General features: G+C 33.9%; 1 protein-coding gene across 1 annotated transcript in view; it reads left to right on the top strand.

Moving 5' to 3' along the window:
- The window catches only part of LOC111707916 (huntingtin), a 44669-nt gene that overhangs the window by 1199 nt on the left and 26463 nt on the right, over nt 1-17007 (top strand). Inside the window, exons 3-29 of the mRNA XM_023481137.1 lie at nt 850-932; nt 1362-1468; nt 1783-1885; nt 2280-2475; nt 2642-2712; nt 3866-3931; nt 4155-4248; nt 5267-5458; nt 6798-6941; nt 7469-7565; nt 8323-8383; nt 8520-8568; nt 8948-9037; nt 9312-9356; nt 9628-9775; nt 10589-10640; nt 11034-11094; nt 11132-11142; nt 11414-11506; nt 12496-12585; nt 13037-13095; nt 13748-13893; nt 14230-14317; nt 14829-14910; nt 15164-15537; nt 16075-16195; nt 16765-16907. Coding sequence (XP_023336905.1) covers nt 850-932; nt 1362-1468; nt 1783-1885; nt 2280-2475; nt 2642-2712; nt 3866-3931; nt 4155-4248; nt 5267-5458; nt 6798-6941; nt 7469-7565; nt 8323-8383; nt 8520-8568; nt 8948-9037; nt 9312-9356; nt 9628-9775; nt 10589-10640; nt 11034-11094; nt 11132-11142; nt 11414-11506; nt 12496-12585; nt 13037-13095; nt 13748-13893; nt 14230-14317; nt 14829-14910; nt 15164-15537; nt 16075-16195; nt 16765-16907 — 2866 coding nt within the window. The remainder of the gene's footprint in view (nt 1-849; nt 933-1361; nt 1469-1782; nt 1886-2279; nt 2476-2641; nt 2713-3865; nt 3932-4154; nt 4249-5266; nt 5459-6797; nt 6942-7468; nt 7566-8322; nt 8384-8519; nt 8569-8947; nt 9038-9311; nt 9357-9627; nt 9776-10588; nt 10641-11033; nt 11095-11131; nt 11143-11413; nt 11507-12495; nt 12586-13036; nt 13096-13747; nt 13894-14229; nt 14318-14828; nt 14911-15163; nt 15538-16074; nt 16196-16764; nt 16908-17007) is intronic.

The raw sequence follows: 17007 nt of genomic DNA, 5'->3' as shown, positions 1-17007 counted from the left end.
CGCGGCTTAAATTCATAAAATTCGGACACCGATCTCTTATTTCTTAATTACCATGTAAGAATAAGGTTTGTTTACATGTTATTGTGTGACGTATTAGGACTACCGAAAAATAAGATTATAAAAAAGGTGGAAGTTTCCCTTTAAATTTTCACAACTGCCGTTCATTTACAAAAAATCACGCCTTTCTTGAACAGTCGTAATACCTCACATGTCACAGTTTAATATAATACGCCCTGGCCCCCACCTCAGTTTTACTCATTCCCCACCTCAGTTTTACTCATCCCTAACCTCAGTTTTACTCATCCCCCACATCTGTTTTACTCATCCCCAACCTCAGTTTTACTCATCCCCCACATCAGTTTTACTCATCCCCCACCTCAGTTTTACTCATCCCCCATCTCAGTCTTACTCATCATCCCCCACCTCAGCTTTACTCATCTCCACCTCAGTTTTACTCATCCCCCACATCAGTTTTACTCATCCCCCACCTCAGTTTTACTCATCCCCCCCCATCAGTTTTACTCATCCCCCACCTCAGTTTTACTCCCCCACCTCAGTTTTACTCATCCCCCACCTCAGTTTTACTCATCCCTCACATCAGTTTTACTCATCCCCCACCTCAGTTTTACTCATCCCTCACCTTAGTTTTACTCATCCCTCACCTCAGTGTTACTCAATGCGGAACATAGTTTGTGATCCTTGGACCAATGATCGTAGATTTGTTACACACGGATCCATTAACCATAATATAAGCTTTTTGTGCGTACTGCAGTGAACTGCAGTACTCTGACCTATAGATAGCTCGGTGATTGATATCCTCTTAGAGTAACAACAATATCTGATAATTAGATTCTGATATGAGGATGGTTGCAGATGAAAATCTAAACAGAGTTATTCGAACACTAGGAGAAACTAATGTAACAAGAATACAGGTTGGGATTACAATGCATATCGTTCGGGTTTTTTATTCAATCGTTCATAAAAATTTATTTTGTTCATTCTCAAACTTATCGTTGATTTTCTTACTTTTCAATATATTTCGTTCGTTTTATCACTAAAATTGATCGTCCAGTAAAATTGTTCATTCAATGAAATCGTTCGTTAATTAAAAAACGGTCGTTTTTTTAATTTTGAAAAAGTCGATCGAGCAGTAAAAAACTGTTTTTTTTTTAAAGTTTATTCTAAAAAATCGTTTTTAGTTTTTAAAAAGCGACACTTTTTTCATTTCTCTGAACAATTTGTTTCGTTCGTCCATCATTAGTTTTTTTTTCCTGAACGACACCCTTTTTCAACAATAGTTTCGTTGCCCATCTCTACTCGTCGCCACATGATAACCTCCTAATTAACTGATTGTGCATTAGGTTGAATTGTACAAGGAGATAAAGAAGAACGGTAGTTCTAGATGTGTACGAGCTGCACTTTGGAGATTTTCTTATCTTGCTCCTCATATTCGACCAGCCAAATCCAGGTATTGGAAATTAATTTGTTCATATTTGGCCTTTCATTGAATACTAAAAACATTCAAAGTCGGATATGATTCACTAACCCAAGCTGACTTGAAGAAGTGATGAGGAGCTCCAGCCTGGAGATCAACGTAACCTCTGCCTACTGAACATATGATGCATAATGTTAAATCAAAGCTAATATATTTTTTAATTGTTATCATTAAATCTCACTATTTACAAATTATAAATGGTTCTTGCTCCAGTCAGTTCTTCTGAATCCATTAATTTTGTCTGATTTTCTCAAAAAAATATCATCTAACCATTTATAAATATTTAGAGCTTATCTAGTGAATTTAATGCCTTGTTTGGACGCAATCGTCAAAAGAACAGAAGAATCAATTCATGAAACTTTAGCATACTCTCTTCCACTACTATTTAAGGTGCAGTTTATAATACTAAGATCTCAGGGCCATTAGCGCCCATCTTTTATTTCAAATATATTAACTGTGGCTCTATCTGTGAACATTTTCTCTTTGTACATTATAAAACAATAACAAAAAGATTTCTACGATTTTAAAATTTATTTCGTTAAAATTTGAAAATTTGCGTAGTAATTTTTTGAGGCAATATTTTTTTTGATTCTCAAAGCATTCACAAACCTTCCCTGGGCTCATTTGAGTTGCCATACAAAATTTGGGCCCGATCGGTTCAACCGTTTTGACGTTTATATTGGACACAAACAGACAAGCAAACTGCAAAGTATATATTTAAAATAGATTTATTCAGATATATTCATAAAATATACAAAAGTTAAAGCAACTCTAACTTTTTTAGGTTTTGGGAAACTTTGCAAATGACAATGAGATAAAAGCTTTAATGAAGACTTTTTTCACCAATATTTGCTGCGTGAGCGCAGTACTTCGGCGCACTGCCGCACAGAACCTTGTAGTTCTGGCAACTAACAGTAGAAAACCAGTCGTCTTCACTTCATGGCTTCTCAATACAGCGTGTAATATGCTTCTTCCTCTTGGTAAATATATTTTAGTCGTCGTCGTCGTTCTTGCACCNNNNCCCCCAGCCACTCATTTCATTATTTCTTCCAGAAAGATATCAAGGAATGCAAGGTTGCCAAAAAAAATATTAGATTTTTATGATAAAAAATTTTAATAAAAAATTAGAAGAAAAAAATTCTCTAGGTTCTGATATTCCTTCGAATACAGTGATCGGAGTTCTAACTGTTTGCCGACAAATACTTCCTCATATTCAGGTAGTGTGGCCATTAGTATGTTTATTGTTCAATATGTACACTGTTAGTCAAGGTGGAATTTGGTCGAGACTGCAGGTAGTCAGGTAGGTCAGGTAGTTTAGTAAATTCAGGTAGTTCAGGTAGTTCAGGTAGTTCAGGTAGTTCAGGAAGATCAGATAGTTCAGGCAGCACAGGTAGTTCAGGCAGTCAGGTAGGTCAGGTAGTTTAGGAAATTCAGGTAGTTCAGGTAGTTCAGGTAGATCAGTTAGTGTAAATAGTTTAGGAAGTTCAGATAGTTCAGGCAGCACAGGTAGTTCAGTTAGTTCAGGTAGGTGAGGTAGTTTAGGAAATTCAGGTAGTTCAGGTAGTTCAGGTAGTTTAGGTAGTTCAGGTAGTTCAGGTAGTTCAGGTAGTTCAGTTAGTGTAAATAGTTTAGGAAGTTCAGATAGTTCAGGCAGCACAGGTAGTTCAGGTAGTTCAGGTAGTTCAGGTAGGTCAGGTAGTTCAGATATTTCTTGAAGTGTGGGTAGTTGAGGTATGTAATAAATATAGTAGTAATCTCCATATTTGTAAGCCTGAACATATTTTAATGTATATGTATATTACGTTAAAATTTTTTCTGTATCTTAACTACGTTCATGAATTTAACTACGGTCATTAGTTTAATTACGATTTAATTTAACTACGTTCATTAGTTTCACTATGATTTGATTTAACTACGTTCATTAATTAAACATGTATACATGTTTTGTACCATAAACCCGAAATATAGATCAGTTGGACATGAACCTTTGCTTTATTACATTTAGACATTATTTCTCGTGTAGAGAGCATAGAGTCCGCTTAAGTTGTATCTGTACAATAAGAAATACAGATTGTGTTGTATCTGGAATGATACAGACTAAAGAATTATTGTAAATATTGAGTTCTAGAGCGAGTTGTATCTGTACGATAAACATTGAATAATACATATAGCGTTGTATCTGGCTTGATAAAAACTGAAGTATTATTGTAGAACATTGAGCTCTAGACCGAGTTTTATCCATACGATACACATTAAGAATACAGAGAGTGTTGCTTCAGGTAGTTCAGATATTTCAGGTAGTGTAGGTAGTTCAGGTTGATAAGTTAGCTTTTTACTTTCTACATGAAGTAATATTTTCACTTATTTCAGGGATCGGATGATTCAAGCCAATTTTTAAGGCTTTATGAAATATGCATTTTCTTCCTCAAAATAAAGGTAAAAGCGAAGTCATATAGTCTATTTTTCAGATTGGGTGTTAATAATTAAACTTTCTATAAAATTTTGTTTGTACTTAGAAAAATCCTGAATTATCCTCTTATGCCATTCTAATTTATTAAATTTTCCGTTTTTTATATTTGTTTCACTCAACTCAGCTTTAAAACCCTTTAAAAATAAACAAATAAATTAACAAAATATAAAACTTTGTTTGTTTTGTTAGGATCATAATATTGTGAACGCTAGCCTGGAAACCCTGCAATGTCTTCTCCGCGTAGAATCCAAACTATTTATCTACCTACTCAATACACCTGCAGGGATAATATTTTAACTTATAAGCTGAAGGGTTTTCTTCTGAGATGTTGGATGGGTCAATCTGCTGAACAATCCAGAGATGATTTCAAGGATGTACGTGGGGAGGAAGACTTAAGCCACCCAAATTACCAGATTAAGTTCTGCGTTGAAGCATTTTTCGAAGTGTCTTCTTTATAAAAAATATTTTTTTCTACAATTCATACATTTAAGGGACTGTAAGCGTAATTTCAAATGACCTTCCATGCAAAGACGGCAATGTCTGATTTAAAACGGTTCCCTTTAAACCCTAATCTGATCAATACTGTCGAAGTTATTATCTCGTTTATCCAGGTTTCTAAGTGTTTAACTCTTACAATTCATATGTCTTCTCCTGCAGTAGAAATGCGCTAGTCACTTTTGTAGAGAAACCATCATTGAAAATAATCAGTTTTTAAAATTATTAACATTTATATCTAATTTATACTACCGTTGTGCATCGGGCATTGCCATCTTTGCTGGTTGGATAACTTGAAATTACTCTGACACTCCTCCCTTGAAGTAATCCTACATATATCTGGCTAAACTGAAAATCTTGAGAGATCAAAATAATATAAATTTTTTTACATTTGCAATCTCGGTGACATATCCCTCAGATGTACTGTTTTCTGTCCATTTCTGCCAAACATTGGTCGATTTTTCAAAATACCATGGGTTACGCCAGACACTTGAGGCCGAATTTAAAGAATTTGAGCCGCGGTTTTAATTTAAGTCGGCGCTCAAATATGGTTGGTTCCACTTAAAATTGTATTCAATTTTTCAAGATTTAAGCCGGTGCTCAATTGAACCCGGTCTTAGTAGATTTGAGACGGTATTCAATTTTTCAAGATTGAAGCCGGTGCTCAATTGAACCCGGTTTTAGCAGATTTGAGACTCTTGAGACGCGGCTTAAATTCATTAAATTCGGACATTGAGCTAGTAAGACATAAGAAGCCTGATCATTGTTTGCTAAACTTATGTATGCTACAAAATATTACTGGATAGGGTTGATGTCCTCGAGCATAACAGAGACTCCGCAAGATCCAAATATTCCTGCCAAGGAGCTCGGCCTCCAACACACCACTAACCTATCGGATTTTAGCCGCCCATTAGCCTCTATTCCAACGGATTTCAGCCTCCAGTCTATTTCTGAGTTTGCAGAGAACACTGTAGATCCTGTACTGGTTTTATCCGAAGGTTAGATGTTAAAAGATGTTAAAAGAGCGTCCGTTTGCTTAAAAAATCGTGGTTTAAAATTTATCAAGCCATTCTGAATGGTCAGGTAGTGTCAAAAACTTCCTTATGTGAGCATGTCAAAGGACCTACGGGAAAGTTAAACCCCCCTACCCCCTCAAAAAAAAAACAACGATAGAGATGACAGGAATTGAAACTTCAACCCATGGACTCCCTGTTAAGTTTGATTGGATTGGATTAGATATGGAAAATTAAACTTACAAATTTAAAATTTTACTTTTTTTCTGGTATTTCATTGTTATATCTTTTTATACCAGCATCAATATTAGAACAAAAATTATCTTACTTTTCCCATTTATAAATTATAGAACGCATAAAGGTTTTTGAATTTATTAAATATTTTTGAATTTATTGTAATTTTTAACATAGGAATTTAATTTTTAATACAATAATCAGTTTTTTAGATCAGTTATTATGTATATATGTTTGAATCTCTATATACGATTTAGACTATTTAGAGATCAAAAACGATAATTTAAGGCCTTTAAATAAATTTTTAAAGGGAGTGATCGGGTAGACATGGTAGTTGCACAGAGAGTGCAGCATTAAAGAGAAACATCTAATAAGTTTACTCCAGAATTTGTATTATATTTTTATTCCAAAAATGTATCCTCCAAAATATACAATCTGGGAGAATTCTGAAGATAGGTTTTGCACTCTTACTTAGTAGTTATACACCGTAAAACGTCTTATTAGTATCACATGAACATTTAAATCTTTTAACACTCAAAGATAATATATTTATAAATGAGCTGGCGGGTAGAATTAGCACCTGACTGAGACCCTCACTCGGACGTCGGTCTGGGGATCCCACATTGGGGGTCTTTCATGATCTTTTCTAATACTAATACAAATACCTTGAGAAACCTCCTGTCTAAATTGCTTGTAGCAGACAACTCATATTTGTACATTTACAAACAATTGAAAAAGAGACATCTTTAACATATTGATTATTTTCTATTTTCCTGCCGTTGTTTTATTTGCAATGGAAGATTTGTTTCATAAGTACAATTTACAGTATACATTGTTGATACTATAGTATCATTTGGTGTTATCATGCATAAACAAAGTGATAAATAAGCAACTCTTCAGAGGGTAAAATGCCATGCGTACGACAGAGACGGTGCTGCTTTCAATTTTTCACAAGACCTAAAAACTATACAACTTTCTTATATCCATATTATATAATCCTTGATAATACTGTACTCTCAGCTCACTTGCCATGTCTAGCCGGTCGCTCCCTTTAAAGGGATGACTTTCTGTTAATAAAGTGAATATCTAGGAGCTCCATCAAGCAGTATTGATCTGAATCCTGTAGATGTGAATGAGACACCTCCAGTAGTAAACATCTCTCCAGTTGTTGAAGATAAACCTGTACTCAAGAAGGAAGAGGATGAAGAAGAATTGAATATTGGAAGTTTTATAGGAATCTATTAAATAATATCATCCAAGGGCAATGTCAGTGTAACAAAGGAAATGACTACTAGCCTCTAACTATTATTCTATTATCCTTACATCTTGGCAACCTGATGTCGTAGACGTAGACTCAGACTAAAAGTTTTACAACCTTACGTAATTAAGCTACAAGGATTAGTTTCCTTTTACTTGATAATTTTTGTGAATTGAGAAGACCAGTTCTACAGTTGAATTGAACTGTTTTGGAACGGAAGTGAGAATATTTGAAAAAAAGGTGTCTATGCAATATTAAGTGCCCCACTATTAGTTACAAGCTCATTTATATCGGTAACATCTAAGGCTTCATCTAATATATAAGGAGGAAGATATCGTTATACAGCTTGCAGAGGAATTAAATCTTTGCCAGAAACTCAAATTTTCTAATCCCTATATCTTTGTTACCTGAACCATCATTTTTAATAGAGCATGTACCTCACCAAATGATGGGTCATTTAAAGTATGTTTCCAGTCCCTTGGAGATGATTATTTGTGGATCAGGAGAAGGCGTGTCTATCCAGTATTTGGCCCGCCTCCTCGTCTCCAGGTTTCTTCTAACCAGAGATAAAGGAACTTTAGTTCCAGATTCTTCTGTTAGGTAAATAGTGTTCCATAGATTCTTCAGTCAGGTAAATATTGTTCAGTAGATTCTTCAGTCAAATAAATATTGTTCAATAGATTCTTCAGTCAGATAAATATTGTTCAGTAGATTCTTCAGTCAGATAAATATTGTTCAGTAGATTCTTCAGTCAGATAAATATTGTTCAGTAGATTCTTCTGTTAGGTAAATAGTGTTCCGTAGATTCTTCAGTCAGATAAATATTGTTCAATAGATTCTTCAGTCAGTAAATTGGGGGCAAAAAATTATTTTGGGATCGAGAAAATCAGCTTTTTTGGGAATTATATTGACCCCTGGTCTGCGGTGAATCAACTACACGAAAGCTGTAAAGTCTTTTCTAATACGGTAAAATTGGCGTTATGTTATTTGTTCTAACATCATTTAATTGTCCTACAAACCATTTGTCTTAACACGCCATTTTTTCTACTAATTATTTGTCCTACAGAGAGTGGTTTACATCATTTGTCCTTAAGTATTGTTGTAAAGTCTAAACGATGTAAACATGAGCTTAAATGCGGTAAATGTTTGTTTAAATCCGGTAAATGGTTTTTTAAATGCAGTACATGTTTGTTTAATTTTGGTAAATGTTTGTTCAAATTGCGGTAGATGTTTGTTTAAATGCGGTAGATGTTTGTTTAAATTGTGGTAGATGTTGTTCCAAATGAGGTAAATATGTTCGAAGGACAGTTTTGTTTTGGTTTTTAATCCTTAAATAGTATTTTTTTTTAAATTACAGGGTTAGCGTGAAAACTCTGGCGTTGTCCTGTATGTGCGAAGTATTGTTGCTAAACCCTCAGGTAATAAATCTATTAATATTCAGCTAAATCTATATAATAAAACGGCTGGGCCTAATTAGCTGAATTTTTTTGTGGACACTTATGGGTAGCCTGGCGGTAACATAAGCTAGTTGCAAAAAAAATTTTAATTTTTCAGACCTGGAATCTGCATGTTTCATTGGAGGATTTTGAAGAATTTTCTTCAGGAAACCATATATTTAAGAACCATCATTATCTTTTATTTAAATTGATCTACAAAATTTTAAAATACGTAACTCATAAATTCTGTCTGATGTCCGATCATAAATCAAGAACACCTTGATCCATACGCCTCTTGATTGGGGAATTCGGTACAACCATGTAAATGTTCCTAGCTAGGTTTGAAACAATCATGAGGATCGAGTTTTTTGGAGATATTTTAGTTACCAAGCAAAACTGGGTTCACAAGCTAGTCAGTATATAAATTTGAGTTGTATTCATTATTCAACATGCATCCTTATCCAGAATTACAGATGAGACAAACATGCATTTATCAATTATACAGCTTGTCTAAAAACAATTTAGTTAATATTTGTGTTGAAACAGTTACCGTATCGGATCTAACCCAGTATCTTGACCACGAAGACCCTGGATTAAGAGGATCCACAGCAAGACTTCTTTCAATTCTTCTCAGAGGTAAAACATTTTTTTGTGGATTTCTTGATTCAAATATGAGTGGATTTTCACTGGCCATGGGTCTTAAAGGATTTGAGTTAACAATTAGGAGTGTAATACCAGAATCTAGAGTATAATCTCAGAATCTTGAGAAATATAATCCCAGAATCTAAAGTATAGTATGTAGTAAAATCATCGTTGTCAATTAGTTGTGTTGGTTCGGAGTTTCTTGAACAGTATGCTTAAACACTGTTACAAAACAGCTGACATCATTACATTTCAAACTTATATTTAGGAGCATGTATTGAAAGTGGAGGCTCTCCCTCTCAGTGGTTCGAAGGTTTGTTGATTGTTAACTATTTATAAACAAAATTATAAAGATCACAAAGAATTATACAATATACCTAGATTATCTAATACAGTCATTTTGAATTTGAAGCATGTAGGTAGGACTGATTAATCTATTAACTAATATGTGTTTAAATATTCCAATATTGCTCGGTCATATATTGAAATATGTTAAATCACTGTTTTATTAACGAAAGAGGTCTAAACTTGGAAGCATATCTCCCAATTTCTCATTTGATTTGATTTGGTCTAATATTCTATAGGAAGCTTGCTAAATTCTGATGAGATTTCGCATATGCTAATCTCAAGTCTGAAGGATTCCTCTTCTTTGACAATAAAGCAGGCGCTGGCAGGGATCAAACTTCTAATTCCACAACTTCTAGAGGCAGATCTAGTTTCTTCTACATCTAGGTTAGTTTCTACTACATCAAGGTTAGTTTCTTTTACATCTAGGTTAGTTTCTTCTACATCTAGGCTTGTTTCTTATACATTTAGATTAGTTTCCTCTTCATTTAGGTTATTTATTTCTTCATCTAGTTTAGTTTCTTCTACAATTAGGTTAGTATCTTCTTCATCTAGGTTAGTTTCTTCTATATATAGGTTAGTTTCTTCTTCATGTAGGTTAGCTTCTTCTACATTTAGGTTATTTATTTCTTCATCTAGTTTAGTTTCTTCTACAATTAGGTTAGTATCTTCTACATCTAGATTAGTTTCTTCTACATCTAGGTTAGTTTCCTCTACATGTAGATTAGTTTCTTATACATCTAGGTTAGTTTCTCATACTTCTAGGTTATTTTCTTCTACATGTAGATTAGTTTCTTCTAAATCTAGGTTAGTTTCCTCTTCATTTAGGTTAGTTTCTTATACTTCTAGGTTAGTTTCTTCTACATTTACTTTAGTTTCTTGTTCATCTAGGTTAGTTTCTTCTACAATTAGGTTAGTTTCTTCTACACCTAGATTAGTTTCTTCTACATCTAGGTTAGTTTCCTCTACATGTAGATTAGTTTCTTATACATCTAGGTTAGTTTCTTATACTTCTAGGTTAGTTTCTTCTATATCTAGTTTGGTTTCTTCTTCATCTAGGTTAGTTTCCTCATATTTAGGTTAGTTTCTACTGCATAAAGGTTGGTTTCTATCATACATAGGTTAGTTTCTACTACATCTAGCTAGTATGATTAGTTTCTAGTTTCAACCGAGTTATTTTAACTACTAGTGCTTTTATAGATTGCTGGAAACCGTATTAGCACTTTCAAACAACAGTTATTGGCTGATCAAGGTATTTCTATGCTAAATGGATTTTGACTATGCGTACAGTGATAACCAGAAAACTCTGAAATAGGAATTTACAGCAATACTTAAGTGTATTTGATGCTGTTACAAAGCAAATAGTTTTACTAGACACTTATTAAATCACAAATCAAGTCAAAAAGGTCTGTTTACACTGCACAATTGCTGTATCCCATGCATATTGGACTATTTAAAGTCATAGCAATTGCGCCTAAAACTCATCTTTCTATTCCATAGTTTCTGGATATCACTGTAGATTAAACAACGTGCAACGTGTTAAATTTTAGCAGTTTTTTCGCAAATTATTTTCCAATAAACGGGGTAAAAAGATTTAGTTCTAAAAAGGAGATATTAGTAGATCAAATAATTAATGTTTGTTTAGATGGAACTATGTGATCTACTGTCCAAGATTGATCCTCTATCTGCATCCTATATTCTCCCAGGTAAACTACAAAATATTAAATCTTTACATCTTATTAGATCTGATAGAAGTGATGAGAAAACTTTAGAATTTTTTTATATTTTTATTTTCAAATATGTGCTGCAGGGGGGGGGGTCCAAAAATCGTTCTCTAGGAATATACCAAGAAACTTAAATCACTAAATATAGTGTCAAATATGTCTTAACGTGAGCCCTAATGAATAGTAAAAATTATTTTTTTCGTGAATTATTTTAATAAAACCACTGTAATTCATAAATTTTAAGATGGGGGGGAGGGGATTTTGTAGATTTGAAGATGAATATCTTAAAACGAATGCGTAGGAGATGGCGTGCACGAACGATGCTGGAAACCCAGTCCATCATCCTCCTGAGCTTCCTAAACCTCAGATCACATTTTCCTCCTCAGGATTCCAGGTACTGCTTTTTTATCCAACTAAGGGTTGACCTATAATAAAAATAATGACAGCTGTACTTTTTCTCGAAATCATTTATATCTGCCTACGCGGAGCAAAATCATTTATTTCTGCCTACGCGAAGCAAAATCATTTATATCTGCCTACGCGGAGCAAAATTATTTATATCTGCCTACGCGGAGCAAAATCATTTATATCTGCCTACGCGGAGCAAAATCATTTATATCTGCCTACGCGGAGCAAAATCATTTATATCTGCCTACGCGGAGCAAAATCAATGATATTTTGGATGAAAAGTATTCATAAGACTGAAAAAAGTTGCATCTAGAATCTAGATGTCCAATTTTACATTTTTTCCCAAATCATCAAAAATCATTTCCCGCTTTCCTCTATGAGTGTTTGTGTATTTCTGAAAAATATACACTCTTGAATAAAAATAATAAATATTTGTTAGCAGCATCTTTTACTTCTGGAAAATAATAATGAAAATAATATGGCTTTCGGTAAAATTGACAAGCAATGTCATTTTAAAGAAAAATATTTTATTTTATAACTAACAAATAAGATATGCGGGTCTTGGGCGGCTCGCCTAGTATAAGTCTTCTCTCTAGGGTAACACGGTCCGGTCAGTCCATGGATACATTTCGGCGGCTAGGAGCGCCGACCCCTATTTCATTGAATGAAGGGTTGTCCTTTAATAATAATACAACATCATTTGTGACATTTCAAACAAAAGCAAATAGCTAAGATGGGCAATTATTCATCTTTTATTCATGATCACATCTAGCAGTTCTTCAGCTGGAATAAAATAAATCAAGACCATATTCATGATTAGCTTTGCTCTTTATCCTAATAATACAAAAATCCATTTTCAGATACTTAAATGACAAATATCTCCATCATCGAAACGACTGAGTGGTGTTATATTGTCGATGGAACTAATTTAACTTTTGGATGAATTTTTCTTAAATTTTTTTTTTCATTTTTTAGGTTATCCTAGAAATCTACGGATTACTGAAGACAGCTGGGAACAAACATCTATTGTTTGGTTGTATTGAAGCTTTAGATAAAATCATTCAGGAATCATTTTAATATATATTTAATACATAGAGTCCAATCATAACTCGTAAACCACTTAACCGATTTGCCTCAAATTTTGATTGGGGAATGTTCTAAGCTTTGTTTTAAGATTTTAAGTTGGGTGTGTCTACTTTTAAAAGAACAAATTCCGGGCAAAGGGGGGTTCCTAAGCTTGTATTTAATATTAATAATGTTAATATTAATTCACTAGTAATCACTGACCTACTCCTAACATCTCGTTTTACAATTTATTTTCAGAAGTGACAAAAAAACTGTATAAAATTATGTTTTTTTTTTTCATTCAATATCTACTTAAAGTTTGTAGAATTTTTATATCTTAAAATTCTAAGTTTAAAGCAGTTTCTCATACTTCATACTACACTTCACACTGTTAGTAACTTTTATCCTGTTTAAACATGTTTTTTATTATGATAAATGTAATGATTTCTAGTTTTATCCGCCCGGAGAATACCCAGGGGTGTGGGGGATTCATATGCCACGGTTAACTAGGTAAATGTTTTTATCCACTAGGAGAATATCCAGAGGTTTGCGGCTAGATATATTGTATCCACTTAAAGAATATCCAGGGGTTTGAGGCTAGATATATTGTATCCACTTAAAGAATATCCAGGGGTTTGGAGGTATATATATTGTATCAACTAGGAGAATATCCAGGGGTTTGAGGCTAGATATATTGTATCCACTAGGACAATATCCAGGGGTTTGGAGGTATATATATTGTATCCACTAGGAGAATATCCAGGGGTTGGTATATATATTGTATCCACTAGGAGAATATCCAGGGGTTTGGAGGTATATATATTGTATCCACTAGGAGAATATCCAGGGGTTTGAAGGTAGATATATTGTATCCACCAGGAGAAATCTAGGGTTTACCTTCTCCTTATTGAGAAATTGCTAAACTAATTTCAAACATATTTCTGGAGCTTTAGTCACAGACAGTGCTGTACAACTGCTAACCTTTAGTTTATTTTTCAATCATTAATTAACGTCAATAATTAATTAATGGAAAGGACTTGAAACTCCGATCCACTATTGGAGTCTTAGGCCGTCCCTGCAACTTTGCTTTGATTTGATTTCATTTGATTTGATTTCATTTCATTTCATTTCATTTCATTTTATTTAATTGCATACTTTGTAGGGCGACTGTAATTAAAGAGGCTACTGTTCAGTCCCCGGCGTCCTCTCTACTCAATCATATTCTGCTCCTTCTTGAATCCTCAATATACTGTACAGATCTGATGGTTCACTCAAGCCTACTCAGGATAGCAGCTGGACTATACTCAGGTTAGTGGGTTGCCCACAGAGATTGGGATTCAGAGAAGACGAAGTAGAATTTGTTCACTCCTATTGCTAGTTAAAACTTAAACCACCGATTCAAAATTAAAGAAAGGAAGGATTTGAATCGACATTTCTGCAAGGAAATATTTATTACAAATTACAAATCACTATGATTTAAAGTAGTTTTCAATATTCTTTATATGATATTAAGTACTAAATTGCACTGAACAGTGAACAAGCCATGTCAATTGCTCAATTTCTTCTCAGTATTCATAATTTTCAATCTCAACTGATTCATATCATATCCAAATATTAAAATAGTGTATTGAATTCTTATCCTAGGACTTGTTTGTCACAATCTGCGAGAAACTGGTGAAGTGTCGAGGGATGGAATCAATTCTTTAGTTCTAGGAGATACAGCTCTCAGCAGGTAGACAGGGATAACAATACACGTGGCCGTGGATTGGGTAATCTAAAACTAAAAGCTTCCGGGATTTAAAAGTGAAATAGAAAAGAAAATAAATAAACATAGATGAAAAAGAACACTATAGCTAAAAATGATAAAGGAGAAAAGAATGAAAGATACAAAACGAGAAACAAGATGTGAAACAGAAATGAAAAACTAGATAGAAATGATGTTTAAACAACATGGTGCCTTCACTCAATTTTGACACGAATCCGGACCTTTCTTTTCAAAAATTAGATCACCTTTCTCCAGTCTTCTATGTTTTTTTCTATCTTTATGACTAATGAGTAATGGCTAATGAGAGATCAGATCATTTATAATCAATTTCTAGTTTCTCAATAAAAGGTTTTTGTCTGAGAAAAACAAACAGATTATTTTTTGATTAAAATTAATAATTCACCATTTGGATTTTCATATTTTCGCATATTAGGATCCAGGATGCGCATCCTGATCCTAAACATTGTTTTTGGTTTAGATGTGGAGATGAGCTGCTCCAGCATCTAGTTAAACTGCTCTCCATCAGCCAGCATGTCCTGGAGGATATACAACCCGTCCAGGAACTATATCAGTATTATAAAAAAAAAAAACAGTTTCAGAAACAGTTTTAGAAATTATGATATTGTTTGCGGTATTTGTAAAACAAAAAGAAAAACGACGACGCCAGTAATTGATTCAAGATTTGCTGCGTAAGATATGATACCATAGATGTTCAGATTTTTTAAGATATATACATTTTTTTTTGATTGAATGGGAGGGGGGTGGTAAGGTATAATACTTATTTCCAAATTCAAAATATTGATTTATCCCCAGACCTCCTCAAAACCCTCTCTCCCCTCCCTGCAGAACACGACATTGTCTCCGATCAAGAAGAAGCAGAACCCGGATCAAGCTCCAGGATCCACATCTCCAACACCAGGGGAGAAACCTTCCAAGGACGAGAAGAAACTTAGAGGATACTTCTTTGGAAATCCGTTCTACATGAAGATGTTCGAGATTCTCAAGTCCAGCTTCAATATCTACAAGACCTCTTTGGACGAGAAGAGTGAGGAGAAGGTGTCCGGCTACGTGGTGAGCGTGCTGAATTGTTTCTCTGATGTGATGAACTACAGTATAGGGTTCGAGGTTGGGAAGCATGTGGAGGAGTATCTGATGTACATGAAAGCATGTATGGTGATAGCACCAAGGAAAAAGCAAATACAAATATCTTCTTATAATAAAGCTCTTCGCTCACATATATATATATATATATATATTATAGCTTTAGATGGCCAACTTTTTTTTATTCGACGGTAACGCCAGGCAATTCAGTTAGTAATATATCTATAGATCTATTATACATTTTAATTCAAAGACAACTTTACTTTGAATTGATTGTTTTCAATTCATGTTTCGCATTTTTGTTCTATCATTTACGAGGAATGAAATTGATTTTTAATCTTATTCACAATCACAGCTGATGTATTTAAGTCTGGTATAAACCCTGTAAGCTTTATAGCTCATATCCTTGTTCTAAGGTTGAAATTAATATACAGGAAGTAGAATATCATCTAGATTGCTGAACTTCTGCTGTATTGTAGCCGAGCGCACTAAAGTAGTAGTTCAACACCTACAAATAGTTCAACTATTTCTCTCAGTTTACTAAATCCGACCTCGAGCAAGATACTAAACAACGTAATGAATTATTTTTTTTACAAAGTTTTGAATGTATTTGCAATAATTAGACCAGCTTTGATCTCTGTGCAAGCACTGCTGAGATGCCTGTTTAAGAATAATTTTCCCTTTCTCTATAACAGCAGTATTCCTTCCTTCCCGAGAATACAGACATGTCCTTCAATTTTCGAGGTGTTTCAGCAAATTATTCTTTAGATAAATCACCTAAGATGAATATTTATGAATGATATGTAGTTGAACCAGGTTACCAGCTACGACAGGTTCAACCTCAGTATTAATAAATTCTCGACTCGAGGAAAGCTAAAAGAAATAGAAGACAATAGAAGCCGATTATTCTGTAAAATTTTCAGCTCAGAACATTCTTTTTGAAGATCCCTTCGTTTTATTTTGATAAATTTTCGGTGCTGATTTTCTATTTATCAGCAAAGAAGGAATTTAAAGATTTAAATTTTAGGCATTTTTAGCTTTTTAGCGGCCATATTTGATTAAATAGAAAGTGTTATTTGATATTTAGCCCATGGTTGCATAGAATTATGGTCTATTTTATGTTCAAAGGATTCAAAAAGTGCAGACTAATGATCAGGAAGAACTTTTGTGTTGTGAATTTACGAATTAATTTATGGTGGGGAAAACCCTTCAGAGAATTTAAACTGAGGGATCAAGCATTTATCCTCCAATTCAAAAGTGCCTACATTGGCTATCGTGATCATGCGAAGTTGGTAATTTTTTTTATATTTTAGGTAATTATCAGCAGTCCGTACACAAGCTTTACAATAGAACATGGTCTCAACCTCGAGGCTAGAGATTTATCTAGTAGCAGCAGCAGCAGCTCAGCCTCACTGAGGATGTCTATTGTTAGAAACCATCCTTTTAGACCTATCAGGAATACATTCATGGCATTCAACATTAAAGGGACTGTACACAATACACATTGTTAAAATAAATACGAAAATCCTTAGCTTTTGAAATTATGAACACTCCTA

Source organism: Eurytemora carolleeae, unplaced genomic scaffold, assembly GCF_000591075.1.
Source record: "Eurytemora carolleeae unplaced genomic scaffold, Eaff_2.0 scaffold58, whole genome shotgun sequence".
NCBI lineage: Eukaryota > Metazoa > Arthropoda > Copepoda > Calanoida > Temoridae > Eurytemora > Eurytemora carolleeae.
The sequence above is the reverse complement of the archived record's forward strand: the minus strand, read 5'-3'. Positions and strand labels throughout refer to the sequence as shown.